The 11,988-nt window shown below is 43.5% G+C and overlaps 3 protein-coding genes across 8 annotated transcripts in view; 1 reads left to right on the plus strand and 2 right to left on the minus strand.

The window, feature by feature from the left end:
- Positions 1-971, minus strand: part of rhobtb3 (Rho related BTB domain containing 3) — a 21,798-nt gene extending 20,827 nt beyond the window's left edge. The window contains exons 1-2 of one of the 4 annotated variants that reach the window (XM_061215880.1): positions 780-971; positions 1-127 (exon numbers count right to left, since the gene is read on the minus strand). The exon at positions 1-127 is cut by the window's left edge and continues 120 nt beyond it. The gene's annotated coding sequence lies outside the window, so the exon portion shown is untranslated. Of the gene's footprint in view, positions 128-252; positions 381-445; positions 540-779 lie in introns of those variants that run through there. The other 3 variants (XM_061215882.1, XM_061215881.1, XM_061215883.1) reach the window with 3 other exon arrangements.
- Positions 972-4,685: 3,714 nt separating this feature from the next.
- On the minus strand, positions 4,686-7,904 carry rfesd (Rieske (Fe-S) domain containing). 2 transcript variants are annotated; one of them, XM_061215941.1, is made up of 4 exons: positions 7,843-7,904; positions 6,952-7,149; positions 5,820-5,854; positions 4,686-5,639 (listed from the first exon to the last, which is right to left on the minus strand). In XM_061215941.1, exons 2-4 carry the CDS (start codon positions 7,112-7,114, stop codon positions 5,331-5,333), a joined length of 507 nt encoding a protein of 168 aa, XP_061071925.1. In that variant the 5' UTR covers positions 7,115-7,149; positions 7,843-7,904; the 3' UTR covers positions 4,686-5,330. The 2 variants fall into 2 exon arrangements, with proteins under 2 accessions (XP_061071925.1, XP_061071926.1); XM_061215942.1 differs by having other exon boundaries at positions 7,828-7,860.
- Positions 7,072-11,964, plus strand: nudt2 (nudix (nucleoside diphosphate linked moiety X)-type motif 2). Of its 2 annotated transcripts, none has more exons than XM_061215944.1 (3): positions 7,072-7,983; positions 9,548-9,707; positions 10,709-11,964. In XM_061215944.1, the coding sequence occupies exons 2-3, from the start codon at positions 9,584-9,586 to the stop codon at positions 11,026-11,028; spliced, it is 444 nt and encodes a 147-aa protein (XP_061071928.1). In that variant the 5' UTR covers positions 7,072-7,983; positions 9,548-9,583; the 3' UTR covers positions 11,029-11,964. The 2 variants fall into 2 exon arrangements, with proteins under 2 accessions (XP_061071928.1, XP_061071927.1); XM_061215943.1 differs by lacking the exon at positions 7,072-7,983 and adding an exon at positions 7,990-8,876.
- Positions 11,965-11,988: the final 24 nt, after the last annotated feature.

Genomic DNA, 11,988 nt, shown 5'->3' on the forward strand with positions numbered 1-11,988 from the left:
TGGTATCTGTGGATCCAGCAGCCGAACACGGTGGAAGAGTTTGGCGTTCCGCAATCTTTGCTTTCGCTGTTCATTCATAAAACAGCCCGAGTCCGGTCGAGTGTCCTATTCGCATGGAAACTGCAGGCTAAAATGTAAACACAATAGAAAGAGGGAGTCAAATCAGCCCGTACCATCTAGCCCAGGACACTGCGCTAAAAAGGAGCAAGTTGACAATCGAAGAACGAGGGGGGAAAAAGAAATGCTAAACACCGTAAGCGTGTATCCCACCGTTTGCTTCTTTTTTTAAAAGACAGACGTCACCGAAACAAATCATAAAGCTCATCAGGTAGACAGAAAGACGGAGAGGGAGAGCTATAGACAGACAGATAGTGTACAGGCTACTGTCAGAGTGGGCGCTACTGACTCAGCAACTGTGGTCGCGGCTACAATTACAACAACTCACGTCTGTCTGAATTAGCTGCTGTGTTTGTAGTGTGCTCGTTTAACACTACCGTGGGTCTTGGGGCACCGTGTTTATTCCGATAATTCGAGTTAATCTCATTAATACAACTCTATGAATCATATGGGAGTGGTCTGACACGTATAGGCTAGCCTACTGTCTCAACTAGTATAAAAATAAATATTAACCAAATTATCACGGATTTCCAACGCAGCCCCCCTGCCTACAAAGTAGCGTAATGTTTACCGGTTTTATTCAAGGCAGCATAAATAAATCCACCTGAATAAAGATAGCAATTCATACTTAAATACAGTAATTTTCGTTACATATAGCCTACCTTACTATTACCCTTTCCATAGCTTTTGTTTTTAAAAGTGTTGCTGCTAGTCCTGATGCATTCAAACGCAGCACTGAGCTCCTGGACAACGGAGGGTTATTTCAGGTCAAAATACAGAACAATGATTTCCACAGATTTATCTTGGACGGGAACATGACCCCTCATACTGGCATTCTACAGTTCCCCCTACACAAATTCTCGGCGACACTGGACCCTTTCTTTCTGACAGCAAAGGCGAGTTAGCTCTCTCTCTCTCTCTCTCTCTCTCTCTCTCTCTCTCTCTCTCTCTCTCTCTCTCTCAATCGATGATGAATTAACTATTCGTCATGGTTTTTGTGCTTCTGTATATAGGCAAAAAACGGTCGTGTTAGCCTATATCGAAAATGGCAATTTACATATCTTGGGACACAGAGACGGTAAATCGATTGCATTACGTGTACTTAGTGACAAGCTAAATATTGATAGACTATAGGCCTATTTATCTTGTTTTATGAGATTACAGAACTTGCAAGGTTAGCGCATTTGTTAATTACCTATACAATGCTGATCTTAAGACGTCACCTACGCAATTGCACATGATCGACCTAAAGTGATGTGATATTGTGTATTTTCAGCTAATGCCTTAAGTTCCTTTATCCTGAGGGTCAGAAATTCTGGATCTAAAGAACAGGGTGGATTTTGTTGCTACTCACCACTTAACTGATCCATAAAAGGATTCTGTAGGAACCCACTGAAATAACTCAATGATTGACACGTCACCTTTGGCAAACATCTGACCATGTTTCATAGGTAATCAAACCAGCCAAGAACCCCGCCCCCCCTGTCCTCAGCCCTAGTCCGAGAGAGGGACTTGGTCTGTTGGTTCCTGTTTTCACCTTAAGTTTAGCTGTCAGTTTAAACCAAATAAAAGCAGGTGAGGTGAGTTGGTCCCTGGTGCTCTCTCAAAGGGAAGATTAAACCACCACTTGGCAGGTTGGCAGGTCTCCCTGCCAATGCAGTGCAAACACAGAGGTGGAGAACCCAGGCGCAGAAAGTAAAAGTCCTCCCCAGTATTTCTGAAGAAACCAGTCAGCCAGTCACAATTCTTCAGGAGGTGAATAGGAAATAATAATATTACATTTAATTTATAATGTGCCTTTGAAGACACCCAAGGTCACAAGGTCACTACAGGGAATAAGAATACAGATACACACAGTACAGAGGTGGAAGGGAGTTCCAGAGTTTAGGTGCAGCACAGCTGAAAGCCCGATCACCAAGTGAGGAGAGGTGTGAGGTGGGGGCGCTGAGTAGGCCAGGGGGTGAGGTGGGGACTGTGAGTAGGCCAGGGTGTGAGGTGGGGACTGTGAGTAGGCCAGGGCGTGAGGTGGGGGTGGTGAGTAGGCCAGGGTGTGAGGTGGGGGCAGTGTGTAGGCCAGGGCGTGAGGTGGGGGTGGTGAGTAGGCCAGCGTGTGAGGTGGGGGCAGTGTGTAGGCCAGGGCGTGAGGTGGGGGTGGTGAGTAGCCCAGGGTGTGAGGTGGGGGTGGTGTGTAGGCCAGGGCGTGAGGTGGGGGTGGTGAGTAGGCCAGGGTGTGAGGTGGGGGTGGTGAGTAGGCCAGGGTGTGAGGTGGGGGTGGTGAGTAGGCCAGGGTGTGAGGTGGGGACTGTGAGTAGGCCAGGGCATGAGGTGGGGGTGGTGAGTAGGCCAGGGGGTGAGGTCGGGGTGGTGAGTAGGCCAGAAGAGGAGGAGCACGGTGAGCGGGAGGGTGAGTAGGACAGCAGGAGGTCGGAGAGATGGGTGGGGGTCTGGCTGTGGAGGGTTTTGTAAGTAATACCGAGGATTCTACAGTTAATTACGAATTCAACAGGGAGCCAGTAGAGCTTGTGGAAAGCTGCAGTGATGTGGTCATGTGGTTTTGTGTGGGTTAACAATCTAGCAGCAGAGTTTTGGATTAGTTGTAGCTTGTTGATAGCACTATTTGGGATATCTGATAGAAGTGAATTGCAATAGTCCAGTCATGATGTTACAAGTGTGTGGGTTAGAGTTTCTGTGTTGGAGTAAGTGAGAGAGGGATGTTGATGTGAGGAGTTTGGATAAGGTGGATGTGGAGCCAACTAGCATGATTGTAGTCTTGTTAGTGTTGAGGTGTAGGAAGTTGTGGGTCATCCAGGTTTTAATATCATGCAAGCAATTTATGAGAGAGAGAGGGAAGAAGAGAGGAGGGTTTGGAGCTGATGTACAGTTGGGTGTTTTTACGTTGCATGATTTGACCAAGGGGAAGGAGATCAGTGATGAAAAGTAGAGACCCCAGCACTGAGCCTTGGGAAACGCTGCTCGTGACAGGAGAAAAAAGGTTTGAGGTAATAAGTGACATGAGCTGGCTGAATTCATGGGTGGAAAAAAATGTATGGCAGCACTTTTACTTTCTGACCCCTTTCCCCTCTGCTCAAACATTCGGGCTTCAAAATCATCTTCTCTGTCTTAACAATTCAGGAAAATGACTGAAATGTCCAGTATTAATTCAACTAACAGAGTACATACGAGTCCAAAAGGACTGTAAGAGTTCATTTAACACTGAACATTTTACTGTGTGTGACCAAAACCATAATTTTAAACAGTTATACAACCTAAATTCTAAATAAATAAAGGAAAGAAAACTGTTTAATTCAGATCTGATTTGAAATGAGGTTGTTTTTTTTTTATGGAAGCTACAAAGTTTTATTTTATACTCCTCTCAACAGCAGTAATTTGGAGGCCGAGTTTCTTGGGCAGCAAACATTGCATTTGCATTTCAACCAATCAGCAGTCCAGCCGTTTAGTGGGCTGTCAATCCAAAGTGAACTTGAAGTGAATATCCCTACAGAACAAACACACCACATCAGACATCCAGCAGTCGTGCTTAGAAATGACAGAAATGTAATTATTTTCCTGCTTATACATAAAAATATATATATAAAGCAGACATCTTTATATTGTGGCTTAACAAGCTCTTTAAATAAAATAAAAGTTGTGGTACAGGGTTGTGTAATATAACTTCAGGGAATCTCGTAAATTGAAATGGCATTTACCCCAACTCATCTCCTCCCTCTGCTAGCTTCTTGGGAGAGATTTGGCGTGAGGACAAAATGACCGCCTGGTGTGAAAGAGAAGAGACAGTCACCAGTAACATTGTCTGCTTCTCAGAAGTGGACCAGTATCAGATCGGCCGCTGAACACTGCACACCCACACGCCTCCACCCTGTTGTCACAGGAATGCACTCCCTTTCCTTACCGAAAGACACCACATAATCTCCATGTTCCCATGTGAACAAACAGTACCGTATACTCAGCATACTTGCAGCATAATTAAGAATAAAATAGTATACTTTCGGTATACTTCAACATGCTACTTTTAACTGGGGTGCCTTGTGTGGTCTGGCACCACCTAGTCTTCTGTTTGCTGCATATTTCTGTTTTTGGATTGTTCCTAAAAAAAAAACTAGATAGCATTTTTTCTGCATGCTGTTATGTTGTCATGAAAAATAGGCTGATGCATCAGAACAGCAATACAGCAGCATTGCTTTTCCATTATCTGGCATCTGAATAATATGATTTTCCAGAAGAAAGAGAAAAAACCTTGACAGTTGAGTCAGCAATTTTTTAGGAATGAATTATGAGTAAACTTTTTTGCTGTATGAATAGAAAGGGCGCATGTGAAAACAATAGGCACGGCTGTTTCAAAACTTTCTGCTTCTAGGAAAACCCATATTAATCAGTCAACAAGGACGACAGATACAAGATCCCTCCACCCTTCTGACTTCCTGTCTGTGTCGACTGCTTGTGGTAATGAACAAGGCTGAAGCAAACAGAACGCCAGTAAGAGGCACTTACCCGCAGAATGTGGTACAAACCTAACATGCTGTGAGAATAAAAACATATACCATCACTCATTAAGCTCTTCAAATTTCCATGTTTATTTTCTATTGATGAAAACAGGATGTATGCATAGGTCACTACCTACAGATTTTGGCTCATCATACTTCCATGCCTCAATGACCATGACAAAGTAAAAAAAAATCCTTTAAAAAAGGGGAAAAACTTTATTTTTAGACTATTTGAGAATTTAGGCTTTTACCCCACACTGAACAAGAAGAGGGCTGTCACAATTTAAGGTCATAGGCATGAGGCATTCAACCCCCCCCTCCCCTGTACATTGTGCATGTATAATGATGATGTCTGAAGACCAGGACAGGCACACAGACACAAGCAGCAGACTGTGATATTACCAGTGTGAGATCCTCTGACTGGATGTTTGCATGTGTGGACTGGTCGGAAATGGCTCATGTTAATTCTCCAGTGTCTTAATCAGAGGCTGGACCAGCGGACTAACAGAACCCCCAAGGGCAACGCCTACCAAGAACAAACACCTAGTCCAGGCTAGTAAGCTCACCTCATTCCAAGCCTTCTTCTTCTTCTTCTTCTGTGTGTATGTGTGTGTGTGGGTTTGTGTACATGTGTGTGCATGTACGTGTGTGTGCATATATGTGTGCATGCTTGTGTGTGTGTGTGTTTATATGGTGGGGGGGGGGACTCGATCAGCACTCTCCCTCATCATCATCAGCAGCAGCAGCAGAAATCTCAGGACATTTCTGTCGTTCCTGCCGTTGCTTCTCGGTCTGGTAGTAGTCGGACCCGATCGACTTGCGCACGTCGGACATCTTGACGTAAATGTCTCCTCCTACATCCAGGACGGTGTGAACCCTCTGCTTTATTCCTTTGGAGTACCACCTGGGAATCGGCGGCTTTTCTTCGGGATCTGAGGCTTGGTACAGGCCTTCTCCCTCCGCTAGTGTGATTTTGTACTTGTGCGAAGGGCACACAATGCACAATTTGTAATTGAACTCCTGTGTCCAGAAAAGAACTCATAGTTACGAAGTGCACTACCTTTGTTACAAACACAAGACCGATATACATTTCCTTAAGAAGGGAAGGGGGAGGGAGGGTCTGTGGCAGCATACTGAATAATTAAACAGTGGAACTAAAACCAGGGGTATCCTTCAGTATCAAACGCTAAAGGAACTCACCTCGATGTCTCCATTCTCTAATAGGCCGCCAGCATCTGTTAAACAAAGAGCATGCAATACTTGAATACAATAAAATGATCAAATAACTAATACACTCACAATTTATTAGGTAGACCTGTACACCAGCCTGTTAATGAAAATATGCAATCAGCCAATCATGTGGCAGCAACTAAATGCATAAAATCATGCAGATATGGTAAAGAGGCTCAGCTGTTGTTCAGACCAAATATTAGAATGGGGAAGAAATGTCATCTAAGTGACTTTGAGGGCAGAATGACTGCTGATCTCCTGTGATTTTCATGCACACTAGTCTCTAGGGTTGGCAGAGCATGGTGCGAAAAACAAAAAACAGAGGAGAAGGGCCAGACTGGTCAAAGCTGACAGGAAGGTGACAGTGACACAAATAACCACACATTACAACAGTAGTGTGCAGAGGAGCATCACTGAACACACAATGGGAAAAACCCTCAAAGTGAAAAGGCCACAGCAGCAGATTACCAATAAGTCTAAAAAAGAAGTCTAATAGATACCTAATAAAGTGCTCACTCACTGAGTGTATATATGCTTTAATTTATCTTTATTATATTTTTACTTTATTATAAAGTGTTTTCACGTAAAGGAAACACTTCATCTAAATACCTGGTCTCTGAAATGTGCCAAACCTCGTTATACTGTAGCACCAATTTATTTCATAATTTTGTGGAATAATGGCAGGTTTGTGTGTTAATGACAGGTTAATCAGCTGGATATTCAGTGCAGTCAGTCAGTTAAAACCAGCAGTCATTTATGAAAGCCTTCAGAGTAACAGCTCTGGATGATGAGCACTACAGTCGTTAGAGCGATGTGCTTTTCAGGGAGTTGGTGAACTCAGCTCAATGTTAGCAAGTACTGGATATTGAAATTACAACCCATTGTTCGAAGGGATATATTAACCTACTGCGCTGCAACTTCAGCAACAGGTATAGGCTATAGGCCGCACAATTTGTCACAACAATGCTAGCACAGGCGATGGATTGGTCAGGTCTGGCGCATCAGTTGAGCCCTGGCAGCTCTCCGGTTTGTTTTCAGTAAACATACTAAAATAGGTAGCTCAGTCATCATACAGAAAGCATACAGGAACTTCGCTACTCACGATAGCAATACGCGTCCATGGCGTAAAATTTCCCCTCGTAATAGATAACAAGGACGTCCCTTCCATTGATGAACTTCGACACTCTCTTCGCCTTCATGACGTCTTCTTTCTTCCCGATGAAATACGAAGCTGGTGCTTCTTCGCCGTTCTGCTCTACAGACATGATCGATCCCAATTTCGATCTTCTTTCCGTGGGACCTGTTGGATAAATGCAATTTTGGTATTTTTATGGCTGTCCCTTATTTTATATATTTATGATTATTTGTATGTCCTATTTACGATCATGGACATTTGTGCAAAACCAGTTTGTTACAAAAAACAAGCTGTCCAACAGCCTCTAGGATCACATACTGGAAACTCTTCAACATCAAGACATTAGATGTGCAATTTCAAGATAAGTACTATTAATTTGTAAATTATCTTGGCGTATTGGTTGTGAGGACTGAAGTCATAAACAAATATTCAAGAATAATGAGTAGAAAAATATAGAGAAATTCCGCCACCCTATATTGAACACCTGCAATAAACATCCACAAAAAAATTTACAATTCTGACTTATTTGCGCAGTATTAAAGTAGCCTAAATCCCAGTGAATCTACTTCATGTGACCAATCGAAAATAAATTCACACAAGATTTTTTAATTAAACATCTGTATCTGCAGAGTAGTTTTGAGATGAAAACCGCTTTTAAAATGCAATATCCGTCAGTAATTGTATCTATTACATTTGTGATAATTCATTTTGAAAAAGAAAAAGGTAGATTTTACATTTTGATTGTAAACTCTTGGAATTATCTAACCCCGCAGCCAATAACCCAGTCACGTGAATCAATCGTGTCTTCCGTGAACTGAATAACTTGTATCATTTTATTACTACCTTTATACGACTCACCGGCTCGTTCTCGCGGCAAAACACAAATGAAAGCACAAGACTACAGAACGTCTCTAGACCCCCAGGGCCTCAGCTGGTTACGACTGACGTCACAACTTATCTCCTCTACACCGAGTGGGACCGTTAGTCCTATCAGTATATGTAAGTTTTCGTTTGTTCAGTTAATATCAATTGAACATGAAAGATCCTCATAGCATTTATGGATTTGGCTTGTTTTAAAATGTTTTCTTTCCTAAAAAAAACTGTCTACATACTAAATTATTACTTGAAAGTGGAATGTAATTTTGACATGAACTAACAAATGTTTTTTATTTAGTTAAGATGTATGTTGGGTACATGTTTTGTTTGTTGGGTTATTTTCCATCTTTTTTTTTTTTTGAAAGACAACGTTAATGAATAAAAACAGATTTCCATGGGCTGTCAATTGAACGAGATAGAAGACATGCCTCGTCAACCTATAATTGCATATGACATCACCGGATTGAACCGGCAACCGTGCGACTGCTGAACTATTGCTCTTACCTCCGGAGATAATGTCGCCCCATTTAAAAAAACTGCAGAGACTTGTCAAATAAGGACAAGAAATCAAAGGATTAAAATGACTGTTTACAAGCTACATGACAATATCGGTGGTGAAGAACTACATAAATAAATTGTAAAATATATAGGCCTAACGGGCGGTTAGGTATGGAGGATTGGTTGATTTAATTTATTTAGTAAAAATCAATGTACGTTCAATAAGCGTATACAGAAAGTAAATACATTAAAAACTACGAGGATAACACAGGAAAATGAAAACACATTTTAATTGTGATCCATACAAGACAGGATGGGACTTGCTGATGAAGACCACTTCATACTCCATTACAGCAGGGGCGGTATAGACCTATTATGCTGTCTGAAACCTGCCACAAAGCTAACAAAAGAAGACAAACCCTTTCCACCAGCTCCCATAGGCTGTCCATTCAGCCAATCATAGTTCGCGGTGGCTGCTCCCGGAAAAGATAACAGTTTAATCGGTACCCAAGAACAGTGTGAGAATATTCAACTAATTTAGCTATTTTTTTTTCGAATATTTTTGCCATTAAAATGTACATTCTTAGGCATTATCCCAGGAACCTATGCGTTACACTGTACGCTCATAAGGTCGCTAGCTCTAGTGGTTAGCTAACGTTTCCTGCATCTCGGGGCTAACTTAGCTAAAGTCTTGATTGCTAGAAAGTCAAATGTTTAGATAATTGATAGACACATGATTGACATGTATTTGCATTGAAGACACATTTTATTGAGCCAAAGTCGCTTAATGTAATGTCGGCTATTTCAAATTATTTTCGTACTGACCTACAAACAGACGTAACTTAGCTTTAGGCCGAGGCAAAATGTGAGATACTGTCTGACACCTAAGAATGCAGTTACTGGCTATTACTATCTTATTCAGACTTAAGCATACAATTAGCCTAGCCAGTGACATGCAATGCTTAATGTTACCATATGTCGTCAGTGTCTTTGCTCTGCATAGATAGAAAAACATCCGTAATTATTCGCGGTCTATGTTTAACGAAGGACAGTTTAGATACTACATGCAGATTTGACTTGGCAATGCTCTGATCAGGTGACGGGATGTACAGAAAGAAGAGTGGGGCGTTTCTCAGACCCAGCTATCTCTCTGATACGATCTTTGATCTCCTGTGTGTGACTTTATCAGTTGAGCTCCGTGGCTAGGTAACGACGGTGAAAGGCGATGGCTCGCCGAGCGTGTGGGCTCGTCGTGTTTCGGCGGCTGCCTCAGACCTCCCCCGCGGACAGCTTCCAGTACCTTCTCCTCCAGACCTCTTACGGCCAGCACCACTGGACCCCACCCAAAGGTACGCCTGATATCACTGGGGTGGTCAAACTCAAGTCTTGTTGGACCGTGTTGTCCGCTGGCTTTTCTGACTTCTTTACCTTCGGTAACTCATTTCTGCGCTGGGAACTAGGTGTATGGACTCTCGCCCAGTGATCTTCATTCCTGGACCTGGAGAACTGCAGAGTCTGTTGGTTTTTGTTACTCGGCACTTAATCAATTAAAGCAGTCGATTACAGTTAACTCATCCGGGCCCTGGTCCACAATGCAGGATTACAGGGTTAGCTGGATAATTACAAAGAGTAAAACTCAATCTGGAAGATGGACTGCAGTAAAAAGAGCTGTTCTTGGTTGTCCAGCCAAGCCAGTAATTGTTCCTCAGGACTGAAATGGTTGCTGATATTATGGCAAGCAAAAACCAGCACACCCTGTGTCCTGCCAGGACCAGGAAAGATGATCACTGGGCTGGCCAATCAGTGATTTGAACCAGTCACTGCGGCCCATGTTGTGCTGAAAAGGTCTCAGGGGATGCGTAGGAATGTTCACACATTTTATCAGGAACGGTTAAAGCAGTGGTAACCAACCCTTCCCAGAGATCTATCATCCTGTACATTTTGACTCCAACCGTAATTTGACGCACCTGTCTGAATCAGCTCAGGGAGATATCTAGTTGAATGAGGTGTGCGTTGTTAGGGTTGGAGCGAAATCATACAGGACAGTAGATCTCCAGGGAAAGGGTCTTGTAGTCCTGCTCTAGCTGTTGAATGAGGTGTGCTTTATTAGGGTTGGAATGAAAACCCAGAGGACAGTAGATCTCCAGGTACAGGGCTGGGCAGCCCTGCTCTAGCTGTTGAGGAGCAAGAGCAGGGCTGCCCCGATTTAAGATGAGAGTGAATCTCCTGGATGGAAGCGTTTTGGGTGTGTATCTGACGCGGTCATGCTGTCTCAGGGCACATGGAGGAGAGTGAATCTCCTGGATGGAAGCGTTTTGGGTGTGTATCTGACGCTGTCGTCCCGTCTCAGGGCACGTGGACCCCGGGGAGGATGACATCACCACGGCGCTGCGCGAGACGCGGGAGGAGGCGGGGCTGGAGGCGGGGCAGCTGCGGCTGGTGGAGGGCTTCCTCAGCCAGCTGCGTTACCAGGTGCAGGGCCAGCCCAAAGACGTGCTTTACTGGCTGGCCGAGCTGAGGGACCCCGACACCGCCGTGGTCCTGTCAGAGGAGCACCAGGACTACCGCTGGGCGGGGCTGGAGGAGGCCTGCTCCCTAGCGAGGTACAGAGAGATGCAGGGCACCCTGAGAGACGCACAACGGTTCCTGCTTGCCGCCCAGGAACACTGACCCTGCTCATCCCGCTCGAGCACTGCACAGAGAAGCAAACGGCTTCATAAACCGTAAAAGAGTTAAATAAATGTTGAAAGAAAATCTTGCTTTAAAATTTGCAGAAAGGTCTTATTTAACTCTGTACCGTTTGCAGTTCAGGTTTTCTTTCCCTCATACAGATTCATTGTAACAGACATTTATACCAGGGGTACCCCACTGTACATGCAACTGTTTTGGAATGGAATTATTTTTAAATATCTGAACACATTGGGCTATATTGTAATCACCAGTAGGCCATAAGAAATGTGCTTGCACATTTAGCAGGTTGTGGACTCTGCTTGGGTCCTGATGGAGTAATGAATCCTAACAGGTATGAGTGCAGCTACTGAGTCATACTGAACATGGCTGGAATCAATACAGTCCACTCCAAAGTCCAATTTATGAATATATGTTGTAGTATGTATGTATGTAGTATGTTTCAGGTTATTACATTACATTATTGGCATTTTGGCAGACGCTCTTATCCAGAGTGACGTACAGTTGATTAGACTAAGCAGGAGACAATCCTCCTCTGGAGCATTGCAGGGTTAAGGGCCCAACGGCTGTGCGGATATTATTGTGGCTACACCGGGATTAGAACCACCGACCAGTCATTTACCTTAACTACTATGCTACAGGCCGCCCAAGTTAAGTTTCCTTCCCTGAACTGAAATTGACTGTAGTGGTCATAGCGAATGTACTAGCTTAAATAGCGATACTTACAGGTGGAAATCAATTACTCTTTTTAATGCGGACACGGACACAATGTTGTGGATAATGGTTGTGCTCTGAAAATACTCTATAATCACCGGTGTGTCACTTTGGCATCAGTTATTTCCCCCGGATACATTTTCTAGCCAACTTCTGTGCCATGTCTGTAAATACACTCATTAAAAATTTGTAATTAAAGTCTAATTGCTGTGACAGCACAAGCTGTCG

The sequence above is a fragment of the Conger conger genome, chromosome 12 (assembly GCF_963514075.1).
Source record: "Conger conger chromosome 12, fConCon1.1, whole genome shotgun sequence".
Lineage (NCBI taxonomy): Eukaryota > Metazoa > Chordata > Actinopteri > Anguilliformes > Congridae > Conger > Conger conger.

Bases quoted from the DNA above. Each gene is read 5' to 3' on its own strand.
- nudt2 (XM_061215944.1), top strand. From the start codon at position 9,584: ATGGCTCGCCGAGCGTGTGGGCTCGTCGTGTTTCGGCGGCTGCCTCAG. The intron at 9,708-10,708 runs GTACGCCTGATA...GTCCCGTCTCAG, and splicing joins CCACTGGACCCCACCCAAAG to GGCACGTGGACCCCGGGGAG.
- rfesd (XM_061215941.1), bottom strand. From the start codon at position 7,114: ATGTCTGTAGAGCAGAACGGCGAAGAAGCACCAGCTTCGTATTTCATC. The intron at 5,855-6,951 runs GTGAGTAGCGAA...TTTGTTTAACAG, and splicing joins CATGGACGCGTATTGCTATC to ATGCTGGCGGCCTATTAGAG. The intron at 5,640-5,819 runs GTGAGTTCCTTT...TTCTGGACACAG, and splicing joins TAGAGAATGGAGACATCGAG to GAGTTCAATTACAAATTGTG.